General features: G+C 37.7%; 1 protein-coding gene across 1 annotated transcript in view; it reads right to left on the bottom strand.

The window, feature by feature from the left end:
• Positions 1-26,363, bottom strand: part of ASXL3 (ASXL transcriptional regulator 3) — a 110,069-nt gene that overhangs the window by 77,231 nt on the left and 6,475 nt on the right. Inside the window, exons 3-5 of the mRNA XM_073789893.1 lie at positions 16,080-16,201; positions 7,385-7,502; positions 6,305-6,424 (exon numbers count right to left, since the gene is read on the bottom strand). Coding sequence (XP_073645994.1) covers positions 6,305-6,424; positions 7,385-7,502; positions 16,080-16,201 — 360 coding nt within the window. The remainder of the gene's footprint in view (positions 1-6,304; positions 6,425-7,384; positions 7,503-16,079; positions 16,202-26,363) is intronic.

The raw sequence follows: 26,363 nt of genomic DNA, 5'->3' as shown, positions 1-26,363 counted from the left end.
TTAAAATAAAAATCACATGGAACAGAAGAAAATGAGGAGATAAACTAAGACATACCAGGCAGACATTCAAAACATCAAAAAAAGCAATACTACAATATTAACATCAAAGATAAACAAAGGTAAAAAAAAACCTTATTGGGGATAAGAAAGTAATTCCTTGAGTATAAAAGGAATAATTCACTGGAAAGATACAATGACCTAGAGCCTGCATCCATTTCAACAGCATAGCATTCAAAATTTAAAATTGAGAGAATTAAAAAGAGAAATTGGCACTATATAATGCCAGTGGAACATCTGAACATATTTTACCAGACATTGAGATAACAAGCAAAAAACTTGTCTTATGAATACCAAGGACTTTAAAAACTCAATAATCGATCTTAAACCAATGAATTTAACATAGGACACTGCACTGAGCCCTTAAGAGAAAGCAATTTTTTGGTCAGCACTCAGGAAACAGTAAAGAAAACAAAAAAACAACAAAAAAACCCCAAAAGCTGACCACTGAGTCTCAACAATACTGAAGAATAATATAAAACCTCATCTCTCTATGCACAAAGAAGTAAAATTAGATATCAATAACATAGCAACTCTCCAATCTTCCTACACTCATTATATATTTGGACATTTGGAAGTACACTTCTAAGTACCTCACAAGTTAAAGAAATGTTTTGTAATGGAAATTACAAAATATTTACATTCTAAATGATAATGCCAAAATTTGTAAAATGCAGCTGAATTTGTTTTAAAAATAAATTGTATATATTCGAGAGTAGAAAAAATATTGAAAATTCAAGAGTTAAGTGTGCAAATCAAGAAGTTAATGAATGAACTATAGAATAAAAACCGGAGAAAGAAGAAAGGAGAAAGATTGTAAAGAATAAGAGTACACATTCATGAAATAGAAAAGAACAATGAAGACCATCAAGAACAGAAAAAGGATTTTTTTAAGACTAATAAAATAGGTATAAATCTAGTGAGAGATGGCATAAATAAACATGAATAGGAATGAAAGGTAGGCACATAATTTGAGATACAGTATAGATATACAAGGCAAATAAAATTATAATTAAAATTTGATTTTAAATAGTATAATATGCATAAAAATCATACTACTATGACTTTAGCCAATATCTTTGAAGACATAAAGTATTTCAAGTTTGCAAATTTTCAAATTATATTAAAAATAGCAAACCTCAATAAATTTGTGAAAACTTTTGTAAAATAAATAGACAACCCCTCCTTCCCCACATACATGCACAGCACATATTACAAATAGCTCTAAAGACGAATTTTACCAATACACCAAGGAACTCTCCCCCCACTCATTTTATACTTATTCCAGTGAATACGTAAAGAAAGCTCTTCAGTTCACTTTATGAAGTTAATATAACTTTTATTCCAAAATAAGGACAAACAAAGACAATATGAGAGAGAAAATCTGTTGGCCAATCTCACTTATAAACACAAAAAGTACAAAAATTTTATCTATTTTTTTTGCCCAACAAACTCCTAACATTTGTTAGGAATGAAGTCAAGGTGACAGGTATATAGATGTATGTTTTATTAGCATCTGTATTTTTCTATATGTTTCAAGTATTTCACAGGGAGATAAAATAGACTACAAGAAGAGAATTAGGAAGAAGCTTATTTTCTCAGCAGAGAAGGCAAAGGCAAAACGTAGAGACAGAAATGTTGAAAATATAGGAAAGGAATTTGCTTAATGCTTACGTATGGCCGAAATACTCTCCATATGAGGGAGTTGAGGTCATTTACCAAGAGTAACTTTGGGAAGGAGTATTGGCGAAATGAGAAAATCATAAAATTTTAGAAACATGTATTATGGACAATGTGAGAAGTAGAACTTATGCTGTTGGTTACTATTTGGTATGGTTCAAAATATTTAAGGGTATCAGGGAAAAAAAAAAAGACTATGTGCCTCTCTAAATGTTTTATGACAAAGTCAAAAGAAGATCTATTTCAAAGATGTCCATCTAAGCAAAATTATGTTTTATAATTTTGGAACAAAGACAGAGCAGATGAACTTACTGCTAAATTTGTTGCCACACAGGATGTTTAATTCCATTTTAATTATCCTTACATACTTACTCTTAATTGGCTTAAGAACAAGCTCATTATATCTGATTGTCTTATCTCATTAAAGCTGGTACCTCATCTCCCTACACTAAGCAGAGGAAGAAAAGAGGTAGTCATTTTAGTGTCTAATTCCTGGACACTAGAGAGTATAAAGTAGCTGAGGTCCGGAGAAGCAAAGAAGCAACAATTGCCGAATTGCCACAGTAAGTGTCTGTGCTATAGAAGATGACACTTTGTAGTCATAATAAAAATCATGGGAAAGTGTCTGATGAGGATCAGGGAAATTGTTATTTTGACCAAAGGGAGTCGAAGAGCACCAATCTGAATAAAGGCTGCAGACTTTGGAGACCTTGCTGGCTTAAAGCCTCCTATTTCCCAGAAGGGAAGCCACACGGTATTTGTGCATAAAATGTGCACACAAGATGTACTCACATACACTCACACAGAGGGAAGGAGCACATGAAAGAGGCAGACCAAGGCCTTTGGTTGCAAGAGGAACTGCCCAAAGAAATACAGAAAGAGTTCAAAACGAGAGTTCTTCGTTGTCTCAAAGAAATTAGAGACGAATGGATTCTGAAAGAGCTCAGAGAAGAAAAATAGGCTTTCAAAGAGTAAAGTCTAGGGAAAAAAAATTATCAGAGGGCAAAATCTAATCATCTACAACATAAATCCAAGTACCCTTTACAAATGAAGAAATTGTGTAAACAGTCTACCGGGGAGCACTGAATCCATTACCATATAATACCAGGGGGGTAGTGAACTATGGGGATTATGGTAAAAAAAAAAAAAAAAAAAGATTATTAAATGTTAACAACCTTGATGTTTAAAAAATAATATAACAAAAACATGGAGTTAAGAGGGACCATGAGTATAATTATCTCCCTATCCTTTACAATATATTGTCCAAAGCTTGAGTAGTTAAAATGATCATCGCTCCTATTCCAGTTTTTCATATTTTTAGTATCTTTGGAGAGAACTTTTAGATATGAATATATCTCGTGGCGATGTTTAGCAATTTTGTTTTTGGTTTTACTTCCATTCTTTTTTATTATTCAGGCTAAACTTAATTAAATTTAGTACTTTTAATTAAAATGATATAATTCAATTTTTCTAAGATGACCCCTGACTATGGCTACACATTAGGAGATGTCAAATAATATTTATAAAACACTGGGGGAGGTTATTTTTTTTTAATATATATATATATATATTTTTGCAGTACACGGGCCTCTCATTGTTGTGGCCTCTCCCGTTGTGGAGCACAGGCTCCGGATGTGCAGGCTCAGCGGCCACGGCTTACGGGCCCAGCCGCTCTGCGGCATGTGGGATCTTCCCGGACCGGGGCACGAACCCGTGTCCCCTGCATCGGCAGGCGGACTCTCAACCACTGCGCCACCAGGGAAGCCTGGGGGAAGTTATTTTTGATGATAGTATTTAGGGTTACTTTTCAAATTTATTTTCCTGCATTAATTTATTTCAAAAGTATGTAACATTTTATGAAACCAGCAAAGTTGTAATTCTTCACTACAAAAAGATTAAACCAAATAAAATATATTGGAATGAATCCCAGAAGTTGAGCTCAGCGAGGACATTTATTAAAAACCCCTCAGAGATATCCATTAGAAGCTTGGATTTGTTTAGTAATTTTTAAACTCCTACTGTGTGATTGGGTAGGAAGAAGCATAATTAAAAACTGGTGTAAGTCAACGACCCCTAATTCAAGGAACTTACATTTTAGTTATGATTCTAAAATGCTGCACAGAACAGAGAATCCTTTACTCTGTAAGATTCCTAAGGTCACAGGACATCAGAAACATTACTTTCTAGAAGACACATGGGATTCTATCTGGAGATGGTCACCTTTAAGGCCCTTTCTTTCCTTTTGCATGTTTTCACTTTTCATTGTATGGTGCTGGGCATATATTGGAGGCTTAATAAGTACCACCAACTTCATTTGCACAAAATAAGCCATTGTACTCAGCTGCTTGTTGGGTTACTCAGTCAGTCAGCGTTCCTTCCTAGTAATCACCTTCAGGTTACTTTTGACCTTAAATCCCACCTTCTTCCTCTGATTTTACAGGATCAGCCAGGAAATGTTTTAGTTGCTAGCTCTCCTTCTATGTGTAACTAGTGTACCTGCATTTTAACACCCATGGCAGGCTCATCATGTCATAGATGCTATGCTACTCCTCAGTGGTGCCCACAGGTCTACAACACAGGCTGGATGATTACAGACATTCAGAACATATTCTGAAATAATGGTTTGGACTTTGGAGCTAGCTGTGCCTTGGCTTGTAATAGCTGTGTCATTATGGACAACCCTCTTAACCCTCTGGGCCTCCGTTTCCTCAGCTGTAAAATAAAAATAATTCAACTGTACATAATTGAAGTAAATGAGATAATATGTCAAAGTACCAAGACCACTGCATTAAATACGGGTAGTTTTCCATTCCTTCATTAAAGTAGCTTCATTATTTCTACTACTTAGTAGTCTAAAAAGAAAAAAGCAGGTTAAAAAGAACATGGTGGTCTCCTTTATCGCCTTCTAAATTTGCTAACAAATTAGCTGAAAACCCTTTACTGTATGATTGTTAACCTTTACTGTATGATTGTTAACATGTAAGATGCTAAGCGGCGTGCAGGATTCCTAGGTTACAACAGTTAGAACAAGAGATCCTGATTGAAGACCTGAGCACCTGGCAGGATCCTGACAAGAGTACAAGCCTTGTTGAACCCCAGCCCTGAAGGCAGCTAAGTAAAGAAATGAAGAGGTCCCCATGCCTTGAATTTTCTTAAACTCATGATATGGCATTGACTTTCCTGAGGTTGTAGCAGACTGTTTTTAACTGAAGGTCACTGACTTTTAAATTACTTAGGGTAACATAACATGATATTTGGAGGGGGGGGGCTTCTTTTTTTAGTACATTCTTTACATATCACTCTCCCATTACAGTTTCCAGCTTCAGAAGCTACTCAAAGTACTTAATTTAGAAAACTCAAAAAGACTAGGAAAGAACATGTCAGTATATATGTAGGTGTTTATAAACTAACACATATGTTTTGGGCTAGACAATAACTATAAAATGATTTAGCCTTGGAAACAATGAAAAAGATAATTATGCTGTGTTTAAAGAATTTAAAACAAACATAAATTCTGCTTTCCCAAAGATCTCTTACATAAGGCTATCTAAACCCCATTCAAAGACTTTACTGAAAATCTCCCAGAATTTAACAAAATCCTGGTATACAGTAGGCACTCAATAAATCTTTACTCAATAAATAAATAAATGGGTTAAAATCTTGCTTGAATTTTACAAACAGATAAACTCTGCAAATAAGAATTACCCTAAGTTGCCAAGAAAGTAAGTGGCAGAACCAATAATAAAGTTCAGGTCAATAAATCTGTACTTTCTAACCCATCATTTTACAAAATGTTACAATGATCTAGGTCATTATCATTACCCTAACTCAGAGATGAAATAACTGAGAGAGAGAAATGAAGCCATTAGGTCCAGACATGCAACGAGGCAGGTTTGGTCTAGAATTTTAATGTTCAGCCTAGGATACGTTTATTTTCCTCTTTTTAGTTTCCATATTCCTTTTCCCCCAAAATGCTGCTATTGAGTTCCTGATGAAAAGTTATCAGGAAGGAAATCTTCAAAAGAAAACCTGGTACTGACTTGCAAGACCCAGTAACTGTCTGCCACACTTCTCGGCAATTGTACACTGTTTTTCAGACAAGCACTATTGAATATTTCAAACAGCATAAGATGAAAAGCAAGGCAGAGCAGTTTTACTGCAGCAGACCCCAATGACAGTGTACTCTTCAGTTCAATGAACACTTTATAAAAGTTGCATTTTCCCCCCAATACAATGTATTCCGATAAAGTGAAACCCAGTTTCAGGAACAAAACACTGCATGTTAGACAGAATTATGACTTGGCAGATAATTACTTTAATACATAGATCGTTTTAAACCTCTTATCTTTAGCCTCTGCTTCATCCAATAGTATCATTCACAAATTTAGCAACATGCTTAAAATCATTCCATTGTAATATGTTGCGTTCTTTAGCACCCTTTTTGGTTTAGATAAATTGAAAAGATTTAAAAATATTCTTAACTATTAAAGAAAAAAGTCCCCATAATTTCATTCAACAAGATTTAAATATCTAAAATGTGAAATGTTATAGTATATTGAACACTCACCTAAACCAGACTTTTTTAATCGTTTTAAGTGCTGACTCGTTTGTTTTCCAGTGGGGGATTTTTGCCCATGTTTCATTTCTTTATCTGAACTGTCTGCTTCACCATTTTTAGATTCGGATCCTAAAAAAGGAAATAGTTATTATGTCATTATCTTCCTCTTGCTGTCCTTGAAAAGAAAAATCTCAAATTGTTCTACAAACCGTAGATATTATCTCCTTTGCTAAGAGTTAATACACTACCTTTGGCCACAATCTGATTCCTCTACTCTATATAAAGAGAAAAGCCCAATAAATCAATCACACAGAACAAAAAGCATGAACAGATGGCCTGATAGTGGAGTCAAAGACACGTTCACTGAACTGATAGCTTTTCAAAGAAGCACTCAGATCTTTTGTGAAAATACACGAATAAGCTTCAACAATACTGTGCCACTTGGAGACGATGCAAGACCGAGACAGAAAGATGAAGGATGAAGGGAGGCTTGGAGAGAGGGAGAGATCATGCCTTTATTAATAACTTTATGTTGAAGCAGGAAGAGAAAACGCAAACATCACTCTATAATATACAGAATGGTACATAGCTGATAAAGTGACAGAGGTAAATTAGAAGAAACGGTCAGGGCTGCACTGAGGTGAGAAGAATGCTGCCAGAACACAAAAACTAATAAAGGATTCCTGACTTTGCAGCAGAGGATGGAAAAACAAATTCACACTCACGGAAGAACGGCTTTTGACGGCATTACACATCAGCATGGGGTCCACCATTAAAGTTCAACATTCAAACAAAAGCCAAAGCAACAACAAAAAAATCCACCTAGCAGTACTACACGTTTTCTTGCATCTATTGACATTAGCAAATGAAGTCCTTTGATGATGAGCAAGCTTTTGTTTTGTTTTGTTTTTAAGAGCGAAATACCCTATTATTTTTGAATCATTGAAAGAGTCTAAGGTATAAAAAAATTAAATGAAACCTCAGGTGGAAATATTATTCAGTTCCAGAGAAAATTCATGACATCTCTCTTGGTGAGAAAGGCTCCTCCGGGAAGAAACTGGCCAAGCATACAATATTTTAGCTCTTTACCTGAAGGCGAATCCGACTGCTCATCAGACACCTTTAATGGTGTCAAAACAACACGAGGAACAGTCTTGTTTACCATCATTGAGACTCCATTTCTTCTTTTCTGCTGCTGCCTCAAAGCCTACAAAACATGATAATAAAATAGAACATAAAAATATAGTCAAAATGATTTCTCATAATTGAATTAAATGATCCACTTGCCCATCATCAGATAGAACCTCTTAAAGAGACTTAAATTCCACAGAGTCACTGATTTGTCAGGACTCTTAAGCATCACCTTCCTGTCATTTTCCCTCAAAAGCATAAAATCAGGCTTTGGCAAAGGGTATAAACCTGAGACCATTTTCGGTAGAATTCTGAAAATAAAGCAGCACGTAAAGGTTTGTTCTACCTGCGCAGTGTGGCTTGAGAGCCCATGGAATTTGAAACCATGACTCCCAAGGAAAAGAAACGTAAAATAAATGTTTCGAGACCAGGATAAAAATATATGTCTGCACTTCTCTTGCAGGTGCGTCCTCTCCAGTGGGCTGCTCAGTCAATCAAGTTAACACCGAGTGTCATCAGTATGTACAGCAGGTAAGGACTACAGTATTGATGCACTCACTCAGCCGTGGGGAGCGCTGCACAAAATCACTGAACATGGCAGGAATCATTTATTTCTGTGAAGGGAATCAGTCCTAATCTTGGAAACCTTGCAGCACTTGGCTTCTGTCTGCTTGACTTTGGGCATTAACCTTCAGAACACGAACGTGACGGCATTCTGGCAAATCCAGGGAAAAGAAGACCGATACGAGAATAAATTGCTCCAAATGGGAGTGCTTTGTGTTTCATAAATGAATCAACCATGGTGATGATAATGTACTGAAAAGACACTGGAAAGTTTTGAAATACAGCTTATCTAGCTGATCGTTTTACGCAGAAAATTACCTGCAATAAAAAGGGTCTTAAGCAGACACAATTCAAGAGAGGATAAATTCACGGTTCCAGGAATACTAAAACTCCTCAAAAGGTTAAAAGGCTGACCACAGACAGTCTCCAACCTTTCAATTCCTGGTTTCTGTGTAATTTCTACCAATTTTATAACATTTCAGTTACTTGACTAATGTCCTTTGACCAATAGTTGTCACAGTCTCCTGAAATACTGCATTGACTGTATATCCCCTTGCTGACAGAAACAATACCATTTTATTTGCAAAGGGTTTTACCTGAATGTCCAACTCGTAGACCATAAGATTTAGCCGTCAAATAACTGCAGATGTGAAAAATTAAATATCACTTAAATGAGAAAAGACATATTCAGATGAGATTTAAAACCACGTGGGAAAGTGAATGGCTTGGGAAATCGCTTACAAATGATACTGTTGCTAATAATAACAGGATACATCGTCCCTTCAACTCTTACATTTATTGACCTTTTATAAAGTACTAGGCACCGTGGACGGACAGGAGATACAAAGATGAATAAGAGGCCATCCTCCTCACCTTTAGCTTGCTGGCAATAATATTCTGAATGACAGCATGTGTGCTATAAAATATTTATGACATTTACTCTTTCATTAAGGTGTGTACATAATTGCATAAATCTCTCTAGCCTTGTGTGAGAACTCCGAGCACTTTGTAGACATTAACCTATCAATCCAATGATAAAACAGAATGAGGCGGGCTTCCCTGGTGGTGCAGTGGTTGAGAGTCCGCCTGCCGATGCAGGGGACACGGGTTCGTGCCCTGGTCCGGGAAGATCCCACATGCCGCGGAGCGGCTGGGCCCGTGAGCCATGGCCGCTGAGCCTGCGCGTCCGGAGCCTGTGCTCCGCAACGGGAGAGGCCACAACAGTGAGAGGCCCGCGTACCGCAAAAAAATTTAAAAAAATAAACAGAATGAGCCAACGCAGTACCTGAAATTACAATTAGGCCCATCTTTACCCACTATGTAAGACATCACAAAACAAACCTGTATAAAGAGTGATTCGTTTTTAGGAGTCTTCACATCACAGATTTCAAACTTTTCCCTTGGCAATCCAAATAGGCATTTGAAAAATACTCATTTTATGGCATGGTGGGAGGTGTATTTTGGAAAATGTTGATTAAGAAAAGAAGAGATGATATAACAAGACGCTTAGAAGCTGGAATCATAAAGTCAAAGATGACATGTCTTTTTACAGTGTTTGCAGTAAATAATTATTAAAGTAACAAAAATTTTGTCCTCAATTTTTAGAGTGGAGAAGACTCTATTATAGAAAAATTAGCAGTTGGACAGAAATAAACCATGATATACATAACGTAATAAGAAGAAAAAGCCAAGGCTATTCTGAATTTTAAACAGTCAAGCTGGAGCCAAGGTAGGGAAAAGGAATGCTAGTCAACATTGAGCCCATTTCTATGGTCTCAATGATTTTTTACTGAATATGTATTTCCTGCTCATAAATTTGAACAATATTTCTTGGTACAACATTTTCTTAAATACTGAAATGCAACACTATGTGCCTGTAAGTGATAAAAACAACTATGCCTATCATTTAAATGATTGTTTTAAGTGTATTAAAAATACACACTTTTTTTTTTTGCTTTACCTCTGAAAAACAAGCATTATTTTTTATCCCAAATAACATTTCTAGGGTCAAAGAAGCAAAACTTGGGAAGCCTTTTTTTACTATGACACCAGTCACAGTAGTAAAGCCCGCAGGCTAGTAAACAAACTCAGGAGTATCAGAGTTCAGCTATGAGAAGGGGCAAATTGGTAGCATTTACTAGATCCGTAGCCATTTTAGGCTACCTTGGGGATTCCAATTCACTTTCTAGAAAGCAGGATTTATTTGACTGTGGACCCTGGGGATACCCTCCAAGCAGATCAGAATGTGGATGGAGGGGAAAGAAACCAATGTTGACTCAACTGAGATGTCTGGGATAGTTTGGGCTGGCTCCAAACAAGAGAACTCTAGCACCTGTTACGTCTACAAGGCAGGTAGTAGTATAGTGATTCCCAGTTCCTCACTCCAGGGCGTGGCTTCTGCAGATAAAGAGGCTAGCTGCTCATGGTCTGCGTGTTTGTTTGCTTTGGTTAGATACCTATATTGCTGCAGCTACGTGCGCATGGGCCACTCACACATGCTGCGTGTCTCCTCCTCCCAATCCCTTGAAGAATGTGCAATTATTTTTGGACCACACTAGCTGGGCTAAGACCACGACAAGGGGGAGGTTGAGGACCGGGATGCCTATACCCCATTGGAGGTGGTAGTAATGACTCAAGAGAAGCAATACAACTGGATTTGTAGGTGAGTTGTCCTGTTTTCAACAATGTGTCAGACAAAACAAAGAGGTCTCTGAGCCAAATTCAGCCTGAGGTCATCAATTCTGGATACCTGCTAAACACCTTTCCCAAAGTTCCTCACCTCCCCCCAAAAATGAGTCTGACCACTGCCCAAGAGAGGTATGAAAAGCTCCCTCTTCTACTGTGCTGACTTGCAGCAGAACAGGGGCTGAGGCAGAGTTGTCTTAACGACTGTGAGGTATGAGGCTGTGGAATCAGAGAACTAACAAGCTGAGGAATGCCGAGTAAATTACTTGGGGAAACGTCTCTGTAAAACAGAGACAGCAATGTTGGTAAGGCTTTTTAAACAGGAACTCCACAGAGCTATGTTTCATATAGGCTTTTGGGGGATGGTCGATGGCCACCTGGCCTCCTCTCAGTAAGTCCTTTGAGGCTGTGTCTAGCACCCTGCTTCACAACAGGGTACTCCTGTACCCCATTATCCTTAACTCTGAGCTGTAGCTAACATTCCAAGAGAACAAGAAAACTTCCTATTTTATGCTACAAATATAACAGAGGTTAAATGCAATTTACCTTGTAATTATCTAAGTTTGGGTATCCCAGCCGGGAAAATATACATCCATGTAATAGCTTAAGAAAATACAATTAGGATGACCACTTTTGATGGTCATGGAAGATTTGCTCTGCACAAAGATACCCTGAAAGGGGAGATTTATTTGTTGTTGTGACAACTTGGGGATGGGATGCCTTTCTCTATTCCACACCAAAGGTTTTAATTAGCTAGTGGTGGCCCTGTTGATCAATCTATAGCATGGTTTTATTTTGACACTAATATTATACAATAAGTCTTACTATATTAGTCTAGATTCATTTTAGGAAGATGATATCCAACTACTCAACCCTTAGGTATACAATGGAACGCTAACAGAATATCTTATCGAACAACTTTAAATCCTAATTTCAATTCTAGAAAGAAGCAATACTGAAACCTAAATAAACAAGCAGATGGCAAGTGTAATTGCAGTCTACTAAAAGCCTTGTCTTTCAAGCTGCCCGGACATGTAATGTCCTCATGCCCAAACTACACAGAGTACATTGGACTTGCCAAGTTTAGTACTTCCAGGTATCATTCAATATGAAAGAAATTTATAGGCTTACACTTGGAAATAAACTTACTTATTTAAGGAAACCAACATAACAGAGCTAAACCAGTCTAGGAAAGTAAAGATCATATCTCACAATTACAAGTCTGGCTTTGAGTGAAAATCAAAAGATGCTGAGTGAGCATGCTTTCCTCTAGAGAGGTATCACAACATTCTCTTGTAAAAAGAGACAGAAAACCTTTAGATAAACATTTTATTTTTTAAACAGAAAGCTTGGGACAACTCTAAAAACCTGGAAGAATTCTCATTTCCACCCCAATGAAAAATAAAGTAAAATCTAAAGCCAGAGGCCTTCAATGTTAACTTGGAATTTGCATAAACAAGTAATACCTTCTTTGTTTTCATAGAGAAAGAATACCAACAATGTAACTTAAGAATGCACTGGATGCAGTAAGCCCTTGACTGAGAAGTCGGAAAATAGCACATGCCGTGAATGCAAAAATAATGAGAAATACACACATATGAAACAGCTGGCTGTGTCAGGCACCAACAATGTGCATTGTTGCTAGAATGATAAATGTCAACACCCACGTCCAGAAACTGCTATCATGCAACATAACCTTTGGAATTTCACAGTACTGGTCAAACATATAAAGCGAAAGCAAAATACCAGGAATATGTCTGTTTTGCGATACGAGGAAGGAAAAGGATCTCCAACTTTATGAATAAACTCTCCCACCCTAAATAAATAATGCAGGAAGTCAAAGAAACCAACAGGAACAACACAGAAAGGTTCTGTTCTCCATCATGTTACCTCCCATCATAACAGACCTCAACCCATCCTTTTTTTAACCTTGTATTTGATTCTGCTGTTTAGAAACTTCCCAAATTTAATCTTTCTTAATTATGCTTCCTTGAAATTCAAACTCTAATCATTTCACACCTTTTAGGATTATTAAAGCTAAAATATCAAGGCAGAAAGAAGACAGGGAACAAGGTAATAATCAGCAATCTGTTATTCTCCAGAGGCTTCTGAATATGCTTAGCGTGAAGATTCTATTCAGAAATATAACTACTGAAATAACAACATGCTATTCATGCAATTACACCCAACATACGATATTAACTAGTGTTTTGATGATTAGAAAGTTAAAAGGACCCAAATATTAGGGGCAATGAAAGTACTCTGCATCAACAGCCAAGGGGCATTATCGCCTCCATATTGTCCAGCCTGTAGTTACACTGCAATCAACAGCAGTGCAAAGTTAAAGCACCCACTCTCTGCAGCATCACGCTTTGGGTGGGGGTGAGGGCTTCAGAGCTGGGAAATTATGTCTGGCTTATTTTGCATGAGGTTTGTTTTCAATCATTTTTCTTCACTATACTTATGCATATAAAGCTACTGGGTTTTGTTTTTGGTTTTTTTTCACCTACTTCTTTCTAAGAATCTACGCTGGACAAGCTATAGTTGAACTACTAAAACCCCACTGACTCAGAATATACTTCTAGTAAAATGGTAAAAGCTAACACATCCAAGTACCTCCCTTTAATACGTGCCGATACTGAACACATTGTTCCCTGTGTCAGGAAATAATATTGTTCCCTGTGTCAGTCTGTGTCAGGAAATAATATTCTTAATGACTATGTTTCCCTTGCATTATACAAATACTCAAGAATGTAGATTTCCTTGGATCATGTCAAAAATCCATCTATCCCATTATACAGCATATGCTAAAAGGAACTACTAGTTAAGAAGGCAGAACCTGAAACCGTGACTCTGGGTTCAAATGTCATCTCCCAGATTTACTCACTGGACAGTCTTGTGTAAGTTCCTCTGGGCGGTAGCTTCCTCATTTGAAAAATATTTTAAAGGATTCTTTTAAAGGATTTGTATGAGGATTAAACGGCATAGGGCCTGTTAATGCAGAGAATAATGTCTAGAATTCATAAAAATAAATGACAGCTAATGTCATTATTATTAGGTTATTTGGCTGGCCCTACGTTGGTGAGATTATGATTTGTGCCTGTACGTGTACACACAAAACATATTCACAACCATGGAAAAAAAAATATATATATATGGATATATAACGGCATATACACTTACAAAGAATTCTACATGGTCACAGCCATTCAACTATCAAAAAGAAAGCTGCAGATTTGCTGAGGCTGCTACAATTTAAAATGCCGCATGTTCAGTCAATTTTTGAAATGCTGTCTTAAGAAACTCAGCAATTACAGGGAATCTGGGCAAAATTCTGCAAGAACAGCTTTTCTTCTAAATGTATTTCCAGTATGAATTTCATTATTAATCAAACATTAGCATATCTGCTATATATTGTGCCATACTGTATGGGTAACTAATTTGTTACTTGGTTATACAACAAGAAGTTTTAAGACATTGATAAAGAGCTCTTTGAGGACACTAAGAAGCTTCCAGGGCAGGTTTCTTAAAACAAGGCTTAGCCCTTAATCAAGCAAGTGGCGCTTCCCACGAACATGTGCTCTATAACAAAACAAAATAAACGAACAAAAATACCCACTAACTCAAAGCTGTGTAATGTTTTAGTAACTGTAAAAAAAAAAAAAGTTCAAAGGATACGAAATCAAAATGAAGAAAGTAAAAAATAATGAGGCACGGCAATACAGAGATGTGAATGTTAATCTTTACACTCACACGGAGGAAGATTTCACAGTGTATACACATTTTCTAAATCACTGCTTTTCAGAAGTATGAGTTTCATTTATGATTGCATCCATGTTTCTTAAATGCTCCAGTTACCAGTATCCAGTTTTGTATCTTTCGTTCCATCCTGGTTAGTGTTTTAGTACCTGCATCCTATTTGCCACCTGAACCAGCCTTTTTCCAGGCTTCCCTACCATCATACATTCTTTATTTCACCAATTAAAAAGGGATCTCAACACTGAATTCAATTTTGTTCTTTGGCATCTATAACATTTCTCAAGAGCAATGATACAAATGGCAAGCTCAGTAAAGAGTACTTGACCTCTGTAGGATGAAACACTGTTACTACCCTAAATATAATACCAATGAAAGGAAATACTGCGATTTCAGTAGTTAACACGGAATTTACAAGTAACAGAATTCACTACAAAAATGTTAAGTTTCTTTCCTAAGTTTCCTGGTTTGTAATAGAGGAGGAGGTGGAGACATTCTAAGTCTAGGGGATTGGATGTGAATATTAAGTAGCTTTACAGGCTGGTGGGACTTTAAAAACATTTTAAACTTTATTGAAAAACATGGCTTCTCCTTCTTGCTATAAATATATCACTTAGAATGACACCTCTATTCCTAGACTTGGTAAGGGTCAGCAAGGGGTGAAGTGGAGGTGGCTGTCTCAGAAGGATGAAAATAAAAAATGAGGAAAGCAGTTAAACAAGGGAAAACCATGAATTCAGGACTAAATATGTAAGGTTTATATTTATTGACCTTATTACTATTACAATCATGCAATGTTCCCGTCTAACCATAGCATCTCTTTCATTTCTTCTGGGCACATTCAGCATTTCTGGGGTGGGTAGCAGAAGGTAACGTTCATTGAGTGATTATTATGGACCACTCTACCACATGCTTTCAGTGTATCACCTCACTTAATTCTTGGATCATTCCCATGTGAAGGGTACTTTTATTTTCTACATCTTCTAGCGAAGGAGTTTAAGATTCAGAGGAGAGAAGTGGCTTACCCAGAGTCACACAGTAGCAAGGGTTGTAATCAGCTTATGTCTGAGCCCAGAGCCCAACATTATAACCACACTTCCCAGCACCGTCTCTGGACAAGGACACACAACTCAAGACTGCTTACGTAATGTTGGCATGATACTGCAAAGTTGACCTCTATTCAGCACCAAACGCACTAATGGATAGCCTACATACAAGCAAGGCACGATTGCTATTTTTCTTATTTATAACAATGCATTTCAGTAATAAGAAAGACATTACATTTATTTTGATGTCGACTATCAGATAAACACAAGATCATAAACGGAGACTTTATTTTTAAAATATGCAACGCATGTATGAACCCAATATACTTGCTATAAAACACACACACACAAAATCTTAGTTCTATATGATTCCAAACACATTTTCCCTCTTCTATTTTATATCAAAGGTCTCAGCCAAGCCTCTCCTAGTTTTTAGCATAGATTAAAATCAGCGTATTGAATATTAAGGGATTAGTTGAATCGAGGACATCTCTGTTGCTTTCTGATTACTATGTTCTTATTTATTTTACTTTCTATGCATAACTTCCATTACCTTAAGTAGGCAGAACTGAGGGACAAAGAAGAAATGCCAGCAACCTTACCTGCTTGAGAGCCTTTTTGGTGTGTTGCTGAAAGGAAGACACTAACTTGCTCTGCACTGCTGTGTTAGGAAGGCTTGAATCTCGAGTGGAAGATGCCTCATCAGTTACCTGCTTTGCACAAACTAGAAACAGAGAGATAATAATATTACTAATTTGAATTCCTTTTTTTATCGCCACTGTAATTACCTCACTTGGAGCTTTTCTCCAATTGAAAATGGATACGTAAAATAAGGCAAAATAGCACAGTAAAAAGAAGAGTATCTCGATTTAAAGGAAGGGATCATTTAATAATTGTGTGGCCACAGTTACACTGAACTTCTCTAAGCCTCGGTTTCCTTACCCACCAATTGATGATAATTTCTATGTTTTGGGCTATTGTATAGACATAAAAAAGAACACAATATCTATCTCAAGAGTTGGGAGTCAGTAGGTACTTTCTGGAGCTGAGTAGGGAGGCTGGGCAATGCACAGCATTCTGAAGAAAGAATCTACATTGATGAAATTGTCTTCAATCTACCAACCTCAGAGGTACTATGATTCTTTTATTTAACAGCCCTCCTTCTATAGAATCTATGGTCTACTGGGGTGTGTGTATCCTCTTCTATGGGTCAAGGCAAACAGCATGGAGAAGGAGAAATGAAATCTGAGATGCTGGGTGTCAACTGAAGATAATTACTTTCAAGAAAATCATGTCCTCTGCAGACTGCAATATAATCTGCTCATTTTTTTTTTTACCAGAGTCAAGCTTTCCAGGCACCTAGTCTATGCAAGTCAAGCCCACCGTCACTTTCTGCTCTATGACACCTGTGCTGGAGCTCCAACGCTTCTTTCTGGCCTCCTCAGACATTCCGCCTAGGAGACCAGGTTTCACACTTTGGCAGCAGTGTAGATGCAGGCCTTTTCTGTGCACTTGATGGGAGGAGTTTATTTGGAAAATCAAAGTGAGGAAGCACTATGATTAGTGGCAGAACGAAGGCATATGTCAAATACAGGAGGCAAGGGGAAGTTCGACAGAAGAAAATAGCTTGAGAACATATTGTAAAATCTCAAAATAAGACTTCTTAAGGGCACCAGGGTTTACGATAATCCAAGAAAATTTTCCAAGGAACAGTAACTTGGGAGGATTCTGACCTGAGTTTTAAAGGAAGGTGGAGGAGTTAAAAATGATTCTAGTCAAAAATGGAGACATATGAAATCCCACTACTGGGCATATACCCTGAGAAAACCATAATTCAAAAAGAGTCATGTACCACAATGTTCATTGCAGCTCTATTTACAATAGCCAGGACATGGAAGCAACCTAAGTGTCCATCAACAGATGAATGGATAAAGAAGATGTGGCACATATATGCAATGGAATATTACTCAGCCATAAAAAGAAACAAATTGAGTTATTTGTAGTGAGGTGGATGGACCTAGAGTCTGTCATACAGAGTGAAGTAAGTCAGAAAGAGAAAAACAAATACAGTATGCTAATACATATGTATATATGGAATCTAAAAAAAAAATGGTTCTGATGAACCTAGGGGCAGGACAGGAATAAAGACGCAGACGTAGAGAATGGACTTGAGGACACAGGGACGGGGAAGGGTAAGCTGGGACAAAGTGAGAGAGTGGCATGGACATATATACACTACCAAATGTAGAACAGATAGCTAGTGGGAAGCAGCTGCATAGCACAAGGAGATCAGCTCGGTGCTTTGTGACCACCTAGAGGACTGGGATAGGGAGGCGGGAAGGGAGATGCAAGAGGGAGGGGATACGGGGATATATGTATGAATATATCTGATTCACTTTGTCATACAGCAGAAACTAATACAACATTGTAAAGCAATTATACTCCAATAAAGATGCTAAAAAGAAAAAAGATCAATACATCTCCCACCAAATACTTTAGCCTCCATGTTACTAACTGTAGTTCAATGCTTATTTAAAATATTTTATTTTGATATGAAACGGATACAATAAAATGCAAAAATCATAAGAGTTAAAAAAAATGGAGGCATATACACGTGTTAGTGTCAAGAGCACTGCTTTAGACAGACTCAAGCTCATGTTGCCTAGAAATGAACATGTGGTCCATGAAAGAGCATACTTGGAATAAAGAGTTAATCAAGTTTTGTTTTAATAACAGAAAGTAATCAGGAAGCCAAAATGAACACGTTTTGGAAGATAAAATAATTGTTAGTTATTAATGCCAGGTGCTGGACATGTGATCTCATTTCATCCTCACAGCTTCCTTGCGAGATGGAAAAGTATCATCTCCACATTCAAGAGAGAAAACTAGAGCTCAGAAAGGGTCAATAACTTGCCCATGGTCACACAGCCAAGTGAAACAGCAGAGCTGGGGTCCAAGGCCAGGTCCATAATCTTCCGCTTAGAATATCTGGCTTCAAGGGCAAGAACTGATACAAAAAATTTAATGTCTAAAGAAGTTTAATTTCCTTGCGTCATGTTGGAGGACCTGAAACAGGAAGTTAATGAGGGTACAGGGAACAAGACGTTGAGCTCTGACAAGAAAAAACTGAGAGCGATTGGCCCAGGAAACACTAAGGTTGAAGCTGCCAAAGGATTTGCCCAGGGATACAGGGAGAGAAGTCCTTGAGTTTAAGACCAGGTAACTTTTTTCTATTTAACACAATATGACATTTTTCGCTTAAAAGAGTCTAAATGTTCTAGTAACGAAACATTTTATAACACTGCTTGCGTAAACTATGGCTTCCAGGCTTCTCTCCTTGGAATCATCACTAATTTGTAACACTTTGCCAAAGCTTACTTATCAAGAAATATTAGAAATAACCATCGATTTATATTCTAAAGATAAATGTATTTTTGTACTGATTACATAGATGGCCTTTTCAATGTTCTGGAGTCGATACGAAGTGTGACAAACTGGGGAGGTGAGAGGAAGGTGGCAGGCAGGATATACGATCCCAAATGAACAGACCTAAATGGATGGAATGGAAGCCCAGCCAGCAGTAAAGTGCGCATTAGCAAATACATTTCATTACTTTCACATTCTTAAATTCGTGTTGCCACCTAGAAAAATACAAACTTAATGGTAGTTAAAAAGGATAACCAAATGCGGTACATGGGTTTCAGGAAATGTGTGGAAAACAGGAGAATGCTTCTGCTTACTGGACATAGAAACAAATTTACTAATTTTCTTAGGAAATGATTTTATTCATAAGTGTTTCAAAGGTAAACTTCAATGCAGCAGGATCGAAAAAACAACAAATACCGAATCAGTGTAGATGTAATCAAAGCTTTATGTCTTATATTTTGTGACTGCTACAATAAGCGGTATACAATCAGCTGTCACTTCCTGAGGATAATAGATATCTAAGTTACGACTTGCTCTGTTTGTTTCTGACCTAGGAAACCACAGGGTGTTGTGATACCTATTTCAGTATACGCTGAATGGTCGTTTAAATTCACTACTGCACTATGTTAATAGTGATTCACATATATTTACATACAGTGTTTCCAAAAGAGAGATTCTGTTCAGCTTTACCAGAATTTCAGCTGGAGGGCAGGACAATAAAACTGAAACAAGCATCAAGGAATACCGTGAAGTTTTTTCTTGAGGTGATTCAATTTCCTTTACCTCAACTCTGTTTTACTCTATCTTACATTCACATTCCAGCCTAGACCCAAGTGAAGCATCATGAGAATTCCTTTACTACAGAGTCATTTTCCTACCTGATGCCCGATTCCTCTTTCTGAAGTTGGTCCTATTTCTCTGGGTCAAACCATTTTCCCTAATTATTTATTTCTGATAAAATAATTATAGAACTTTTAAGAAAGTAAGTATAATAGAAAATAAAATGTATGAATGTTCCTTTGGATCTAAAACTTATTTTAAAGAGAAAAAATTCAAGAATAAAAATGATTAGGACACAACGTAACGCATCTATAGGCCCCAAACAGTGTGCCTGCATATGTGTGTGTGTGTGTGTGTGTGTGTGTGTGTGTGTGCACGCCCATTGACAATACAGACCCCAAACATGAGCATCTAAGTGACTTTATTCATTCTTCTGCCATGTATCTGATGAGGGCGGCTGATTCTCAAAACTGCCATAGTTTGACAGGTAGTTGAACATATTCTTGCATATTCATATTCTGACAAAACACACAGTTTTCACTTTTACTTTATCCTTGCAGCTTTCTTAACAGATGTGATAAATAAATAATACAGGGCTTTTTTTAAACAGTTGCCTGAATATTTATCTAAGGGGCTGAGTTTGGCCTCTAAAATATAAGCCAAAGAAAAATTAATGTTCGAGAAAGGACCAGGGGAAATCCCCTGTATGTGAAGTTACAACAGGAGCCAGGAGAGTGAAGAATTAGGACAGATGTTTTATCCAATAATTATCTAACACTGACATGCAGCTTAGAAAGTGATATCTTCTTGGCATTCAGGACAGAATAGAAGCTTTTTTTCTTTTTTTTCCTAACTGTACACTGGCACCATCACAAAACGCATGCCAGGATTTTATACCTGGAAACCCCCACAAGACTGCCTGCCCTTTTCACAGCTGGACAAGCCGAGGACGAGAAAACATGTGCTAAAAGGTACAGAAATATTATTTCTGTCTACGTTTTGCTTGCCTGCCCAAACCAGGCAAGCCAAATGCATAGTTAAAAGCTAATCTGCTAGTTTTTAATTCAAACAGTTAATGGGATTTTCAGTAGCTGTTGCTCACCTACCTCTACTCTCATTCACCCTCAGATTCCCAAACCCCTCCTCCAAAATATTCTACTTAGAAGGCTGGGACCAAAGGGAGACGGAGGATTACAGGTAACCATGGGACAGCCTAGAAGGCTAGAGAAACTGCTGACTGTGTTCCAACAAGACTGGATTTCAGCCTCTTTTCTTAGAGTCCCAAGTTGTCCCTCTCTCCCTTCTTTTTCATTCACCATTCAACTTGACAATGTGACTGAACTGGAAAATATGGCTTAGAGGTCATATTTTTTAAGTTGAGTGCTAGAGAGGGTATGGGTGACATTCCCCCCAATCTAAGTACCAATCCACTGACAGGTATACAAGAGGGCTCTGACCTTTAGCCCAAGACACAAAGAAGGGAGAAAGCAGAATGCAATCTTGACTCTGTCTTTATTTCTAGTTTCACATCTGCTTGCCTTCCCAACTGCCACCCTCTCTGATCCAGTCAGTCAAGACCTTGTGCCATTTCCTGAACGCAGATACTTGCTGTATGTCTCACTCGCTCTGACCGTCCCTCTTCCACCTTTCTGCCTAGCAAACTCGGCAGACCAAACTCAAACAGCTTCCCCAAAGCTTTCCTGACTATCCCAGTCTCCGAGGCAGACTTAATCCTCCCCACCCTTTCCTTGGAACTTAGTGTATGAATCCATGACAGTCCCTGCAATACTGGTGCTTGCGTCTGCCTTGCCACCCACAGGCCCAGCAACTCAGGGACTTATTTCTGTGCAAAGACAGGCACAGAGCCATTGGTCTATAAATGTTTATTAAACTAAACTGTCCAATCTGATTTTCATTAAATTTATCTAAAGTATCTGTTTCTGAAGTTAACTTTCAACTACTGTTTTTTTTTTTTTTTTTTTTGCGGTACGCGGGCCTCTCACTGTTGTGGCCTCTCCCATTAGCGGAGCGCCGGCTCTGGACGTGCAGGCTCAGCGGCCATGGCTCACGGGCCCAGCCGCTCCGCGGCATGTGGGATCTTCCCGGACCGGGGCACGAACCCGTGTCCCCTGCATCGGCAGGTGGACTCTCAACCACTGAGCCACCAGGGAAGCCCTCAATTACCGTTTTTAACAAGAATTCATGAACGGGGAGGTCAGCAATGCATAGTTTTTTACTGTGCAAAAGTATACATAAAAGATGAATTTTTAACATTTGAAAACAGAAACTTCATTAAAATTTTTTATATTATCCTACAGTCAATTAGGGAAAGTACGAAAAACCAAACTACAAAACATCCTATGCAAGTCAGCTGGGAAGTCGTATGACCTGCCACTAAACGTGGATACGTTTCCTTCTGCCATCCTTACTCGTTGCCTTATTTTAAGAGGAACAGTCACAGTCTGGAGGTTTTGCATGGTGAAATAAGTATCATTTAAAAGTCAAAATTAGAAATCACAATGTTTACTTGAAATGGCAGGAGCTGGGTGGGGGCAGAACCACAAAAGCCCAGGATCTGGGCACAAGAGAGTCACTGCAACAAAGATATTAATCTTTATATGTCAATTAAACTACACACTAAGTGACTGGCTATCTAAGGTAACCGGGGTTCAAAGGGCTAATGGAGGCAGGGAGAAGAGCATCCTTTGACCAACTTCACTTCTATCAGTTCTTCCTCTGACCACTTCCTTTCGATTTTCTGAACAATCAGACTAGATGCACTCAAATCAAAAAACAGTTTTCTATCAAAATGATCCTGACATACACTATAGGCTTAATAGAGTTTTTATAAATAAAATTGAAATTGAAGAGCACACAGTATATTAGGGATAATACCATGGAACACTGTGAGAATTCAATCACATTTTAAAACAGGGCTGGGTCTTAGAGGGGGTTTAGTTGTTTATTTATTAATCATTCATTCAACTGTAAAACTTTTATTGAGCACCTTCATGCCAAGGACTGTATAAAATGCATGGGAAAACAGTGACTAAGACCTAAGACCTGACTTTGAGACCACAGGTTTCTTAAAAATACATTTAAAAAAAAATGGTATAGAGCTATTAATTCTGCCTGAGAAAAACCAAGTCTACGAAGACCTAGTGGTGACAACTGAAATTTGTTTTAAAAAATCAATAAGCAGGTAATTCAAAAGTATCCCCAGATTGGCAAATAATCAAAAAAGCTTATGTTTGTATTATAATACGTCTTACGTACCATACTTACATTTGAAATTGTGCATATCAGATATTCTGGATAAACACAGCAACAAAATATATGCCCAAAACTGTTAAAGGCAACTTAACGACAACCAGACAAACCCATATGACCCCAACTAAATATTTCCAGGACTCAATTTCTTTCAGAGAAAAGACAATTCCTTAATCCTTTTTGGATCCATACTAAGGAGAACCACTTCTCTCAAAGCAGTCCTTATTCCAAGATAGGTTTAGGTAACTAGATTGAAACAATTTTCCTTACTGCATTAAAAGAGAACATTCAAAGGATATGAGAGGCAAGCAATTAAATAGAGAAATAATAGCAATAAAATAATGGAAACAGCAGTTTTCCCTGAAGACTTTTAAGTGTCTAAACATTTTAAGTATTGATATTTGAACATTCTCTATGAATAAAATATATCTAATATAACTAAAAATATTACTATACTTCACAGCCTGCTTCACTAGGCCAATGAAGTCCTCTTCTTACTCAGAAGAGGTCTACAGAAAAGGGAGCAAAATAAACCAGGAGGAATAAAGAATAGATGATAATTATACCAGCCATGTGTATCAGTAAGAACGTGCTCCATAAGATGTAATCGTGCCGGACACCTTAAAGATTTGGGTGGCTGATATCATATTGCTACAAATGATGCTCATCTGATATTCTGGAACTGGATGTATCACGATTTAATTGCAAGGTCCACAAATGGTTCACAAACACTTTGGTTTGCATCGGACAGGACACTGAATCTCCACAGGTAACTAGGAGGAACTGAAGGTACAGGAATCCCTCTTAACAAGCACTCAATTTATCATCATGGCAATTTAGTTATACTAGTACCTCTGGATATCCATAAAAATATCCCTTTAAACTCAGACAAGAAAAGAGAAACTCAAACCAGAAATGAAAATATTTAATAGGAAAAGCATATCTGATAGGTACCAGCCTCTAACCACCTAATTGCTCCTACCAGAGAACCAACACAGATTCCTCTCAGAATTATGAAGAGTAATAACACAGTAAGCTGCTGTGAGGGGGGGAAACCTTAGAAGCTATTCTCTTCTGTCGCACGACACCTGTGATTTTCTACGCTGCAGCAAGCTCCTGAAACATCTACACCGAAATAAAGGAATCCACCTAGAAAATGAGAAATAGAGAAAAAGCATGCAGGAAGAATATCATTAAAAGGTTGGTACAGGTCAAGGATAAGTGTTTCATTCATGGGCACTACTACTTCATTCTTCAACATAGAAAAGAGAACTCCAGTGTATGAGAAAGGGAGTTAGATAAACACATGGTTAACTGTTTGAGAAATGGTTACATGCTGTCACTTTAGAGAAAAGGAAAGAATGGATTATCTGATATCATGGAAAAAAGTACTTCATTTTAAGAGCATGGATGCTGTTGTTCCTCTACACCAATCACAAACTCTATCAACCAAAAAGAAATCTGGCTTGTCAGGATAGGTAATTGGGGGAGTACCTTTAATTTTGGTTTTATTTGAGAGGGAGTTTGCTTTTATCATGAGACCATACTCTATTTCCAGTCTTTATATTATGAAATATTTCTCTCCTAGCACAAGAAAAGAGGGGGAAAGTACATTTAAATGGGTCACTTTATCTGCACTTAAAAAGAAAACTTTTTTTTTCTTCCATGACTCTGGGCTGTTAAAATTGACCAAAATCCACTTACACAAGAACAAAGTTCATAGTTCATGGAGAAATATGTAAGAACAAGAGGTCCCTAATGGGTAAAAGAAATGGAAAATAGTATCTATAAGTAATGTTTGAAAGGGCTGGGACAAGTTATTTGGAGAAGTTAAGATGAAGGGGGTGATATCTAGATGATGCCCAGCTGTTCTCCATCATCAGAGGGAAATACAAGAGAAAATTGGTTTAATTAAAAGCTCAAGAGATTTCAGCATAAGGAAAAATTTCTTGACTATAAAAGTTATCAAAAACACAGAGAGACAAATATAAATGAGTCTGTGAGATTCCCATCCCTCTGGGCATTTACTATTAGAATGATGTCTACTTTAATTGACTGGCTTAAGTAAAATGTTGGCACGAGAGAGGATCCAGGCCTGCATGAACTTCTGAAGTCCCTCGTACTTCTCCTGAACTGGGAAAGCTGTGGGCTGGAATGAAAGAAAGGAGAATGAGAGTGGGCAGAGGAAGTTGTATATCCTGCCAATGATCATTTCTGACTGTGAAGAGTATTCTTTTTCCTCTGTATTTTCTTCCATGTGTAACTTAAACAACATCATTTTCACATACTTAAGTTTCCCTGGCCCACCAATGTAGAACAGGTGTCTGCAGGAGCCAACAAAGCTGTTAACGAAAATGCAGACGTTGGATCAAAGACAAAGGAGCCTAACCTACTTTGACAAAGTAGCCTAACCTAAGAAAATCAGGGGACCTGACGCAGTCACTGAAACAATTCCCTTCCCTCCTCCAAGATTCTCAGGAATGGCTGTCAGGTGGAAATGGATGGTGAACACAAAGAAGGCTCATGTGTCATCTGATGTAAGATCACACGGGAGCAGTCACAGACAAGCTCCTGAAAAGTCTCCAGCAAGACCAGACACATAACACTGAGGGCAAAGACACACCACACAGTTTGTCAACATTTTAGAAAGTTACTTGAACACTCCCTTCACAGCTCCAGGGTCCCCTCATTTTCCTTTCTCTCCCCTCGTATAAAACTGCCACTGATAAACTATCAGTGTGAATACTCCCTGAGGGCACCAAAACCTTTATTAGTACCCTTCTCACTTCCTCCAGGAAGCTGCTCATCTGTGTGTAATTGATGTCTCAAAAGAGATCCTATGCACACACTTCAGGCCATCTTAAAGCACTTTTCACTTTTGAAAAAAGACCCCTCTGTGGCCTCTGAGCCAATGCAAACAATGAGTGAGCAGAATAATTTTTCATTAAGTTAACACGACTCCTGCCAAGAATCATACAATCAGAAACCTGCTTATAAAACCGGCCATAAGGAATAATGAAAAGGACCACAGAAAATTCTTCAAATGTTGGAATCATTATTCACCCTGGGATCTGAGGACTAAAACATAGGATATGTGTTCTCTATAATCTTTTTCCCTAAATAGAGACTTTGAAAATACTAATTCTCCAGCTAGAGTGCTGCTTCCTCCCTGAAAGCCATTAGGGTTAATAACAAGCAGAACCTTTTTTGATCTCTATGGATGAAAATTGTACATTCTCCAGTCTCCTCATTTTAAAAGATTGAATAGGATGGTTGCTTTTGATTTTAAACATGAAATGTATCAGGGCCACAAAAAGAGAAGCTCATTTTTTTTCCTGTTAATAACAATTTATAAATAGATGGGGAAGAAAGTGAAGACGATCTACTGAGTGTGTCATTTCTTATAAAAT

Source organism: Tursiops truncatus, chromosome 13 (assembly GCF_011762595.2).
Source record: "Tursiops truncatus isolate mTurTru1 chromosome 13, mTurTru1.mat.Y, whole genome shotgun sequence".
In the NCBI taxonomy this organism is placed as follows: domain Eukaryota; kingdom Metazoa; phylum Chordata; class Mammalia; order Artiodactyla; family Delphinidae; genus Tursiops; species Tursiops truncatus.
The sequence above is the reverse complement of the archived record's forward strand: the minus strand, read 5'-3'. Positions and strand labels throughout refer to the sequence as shown.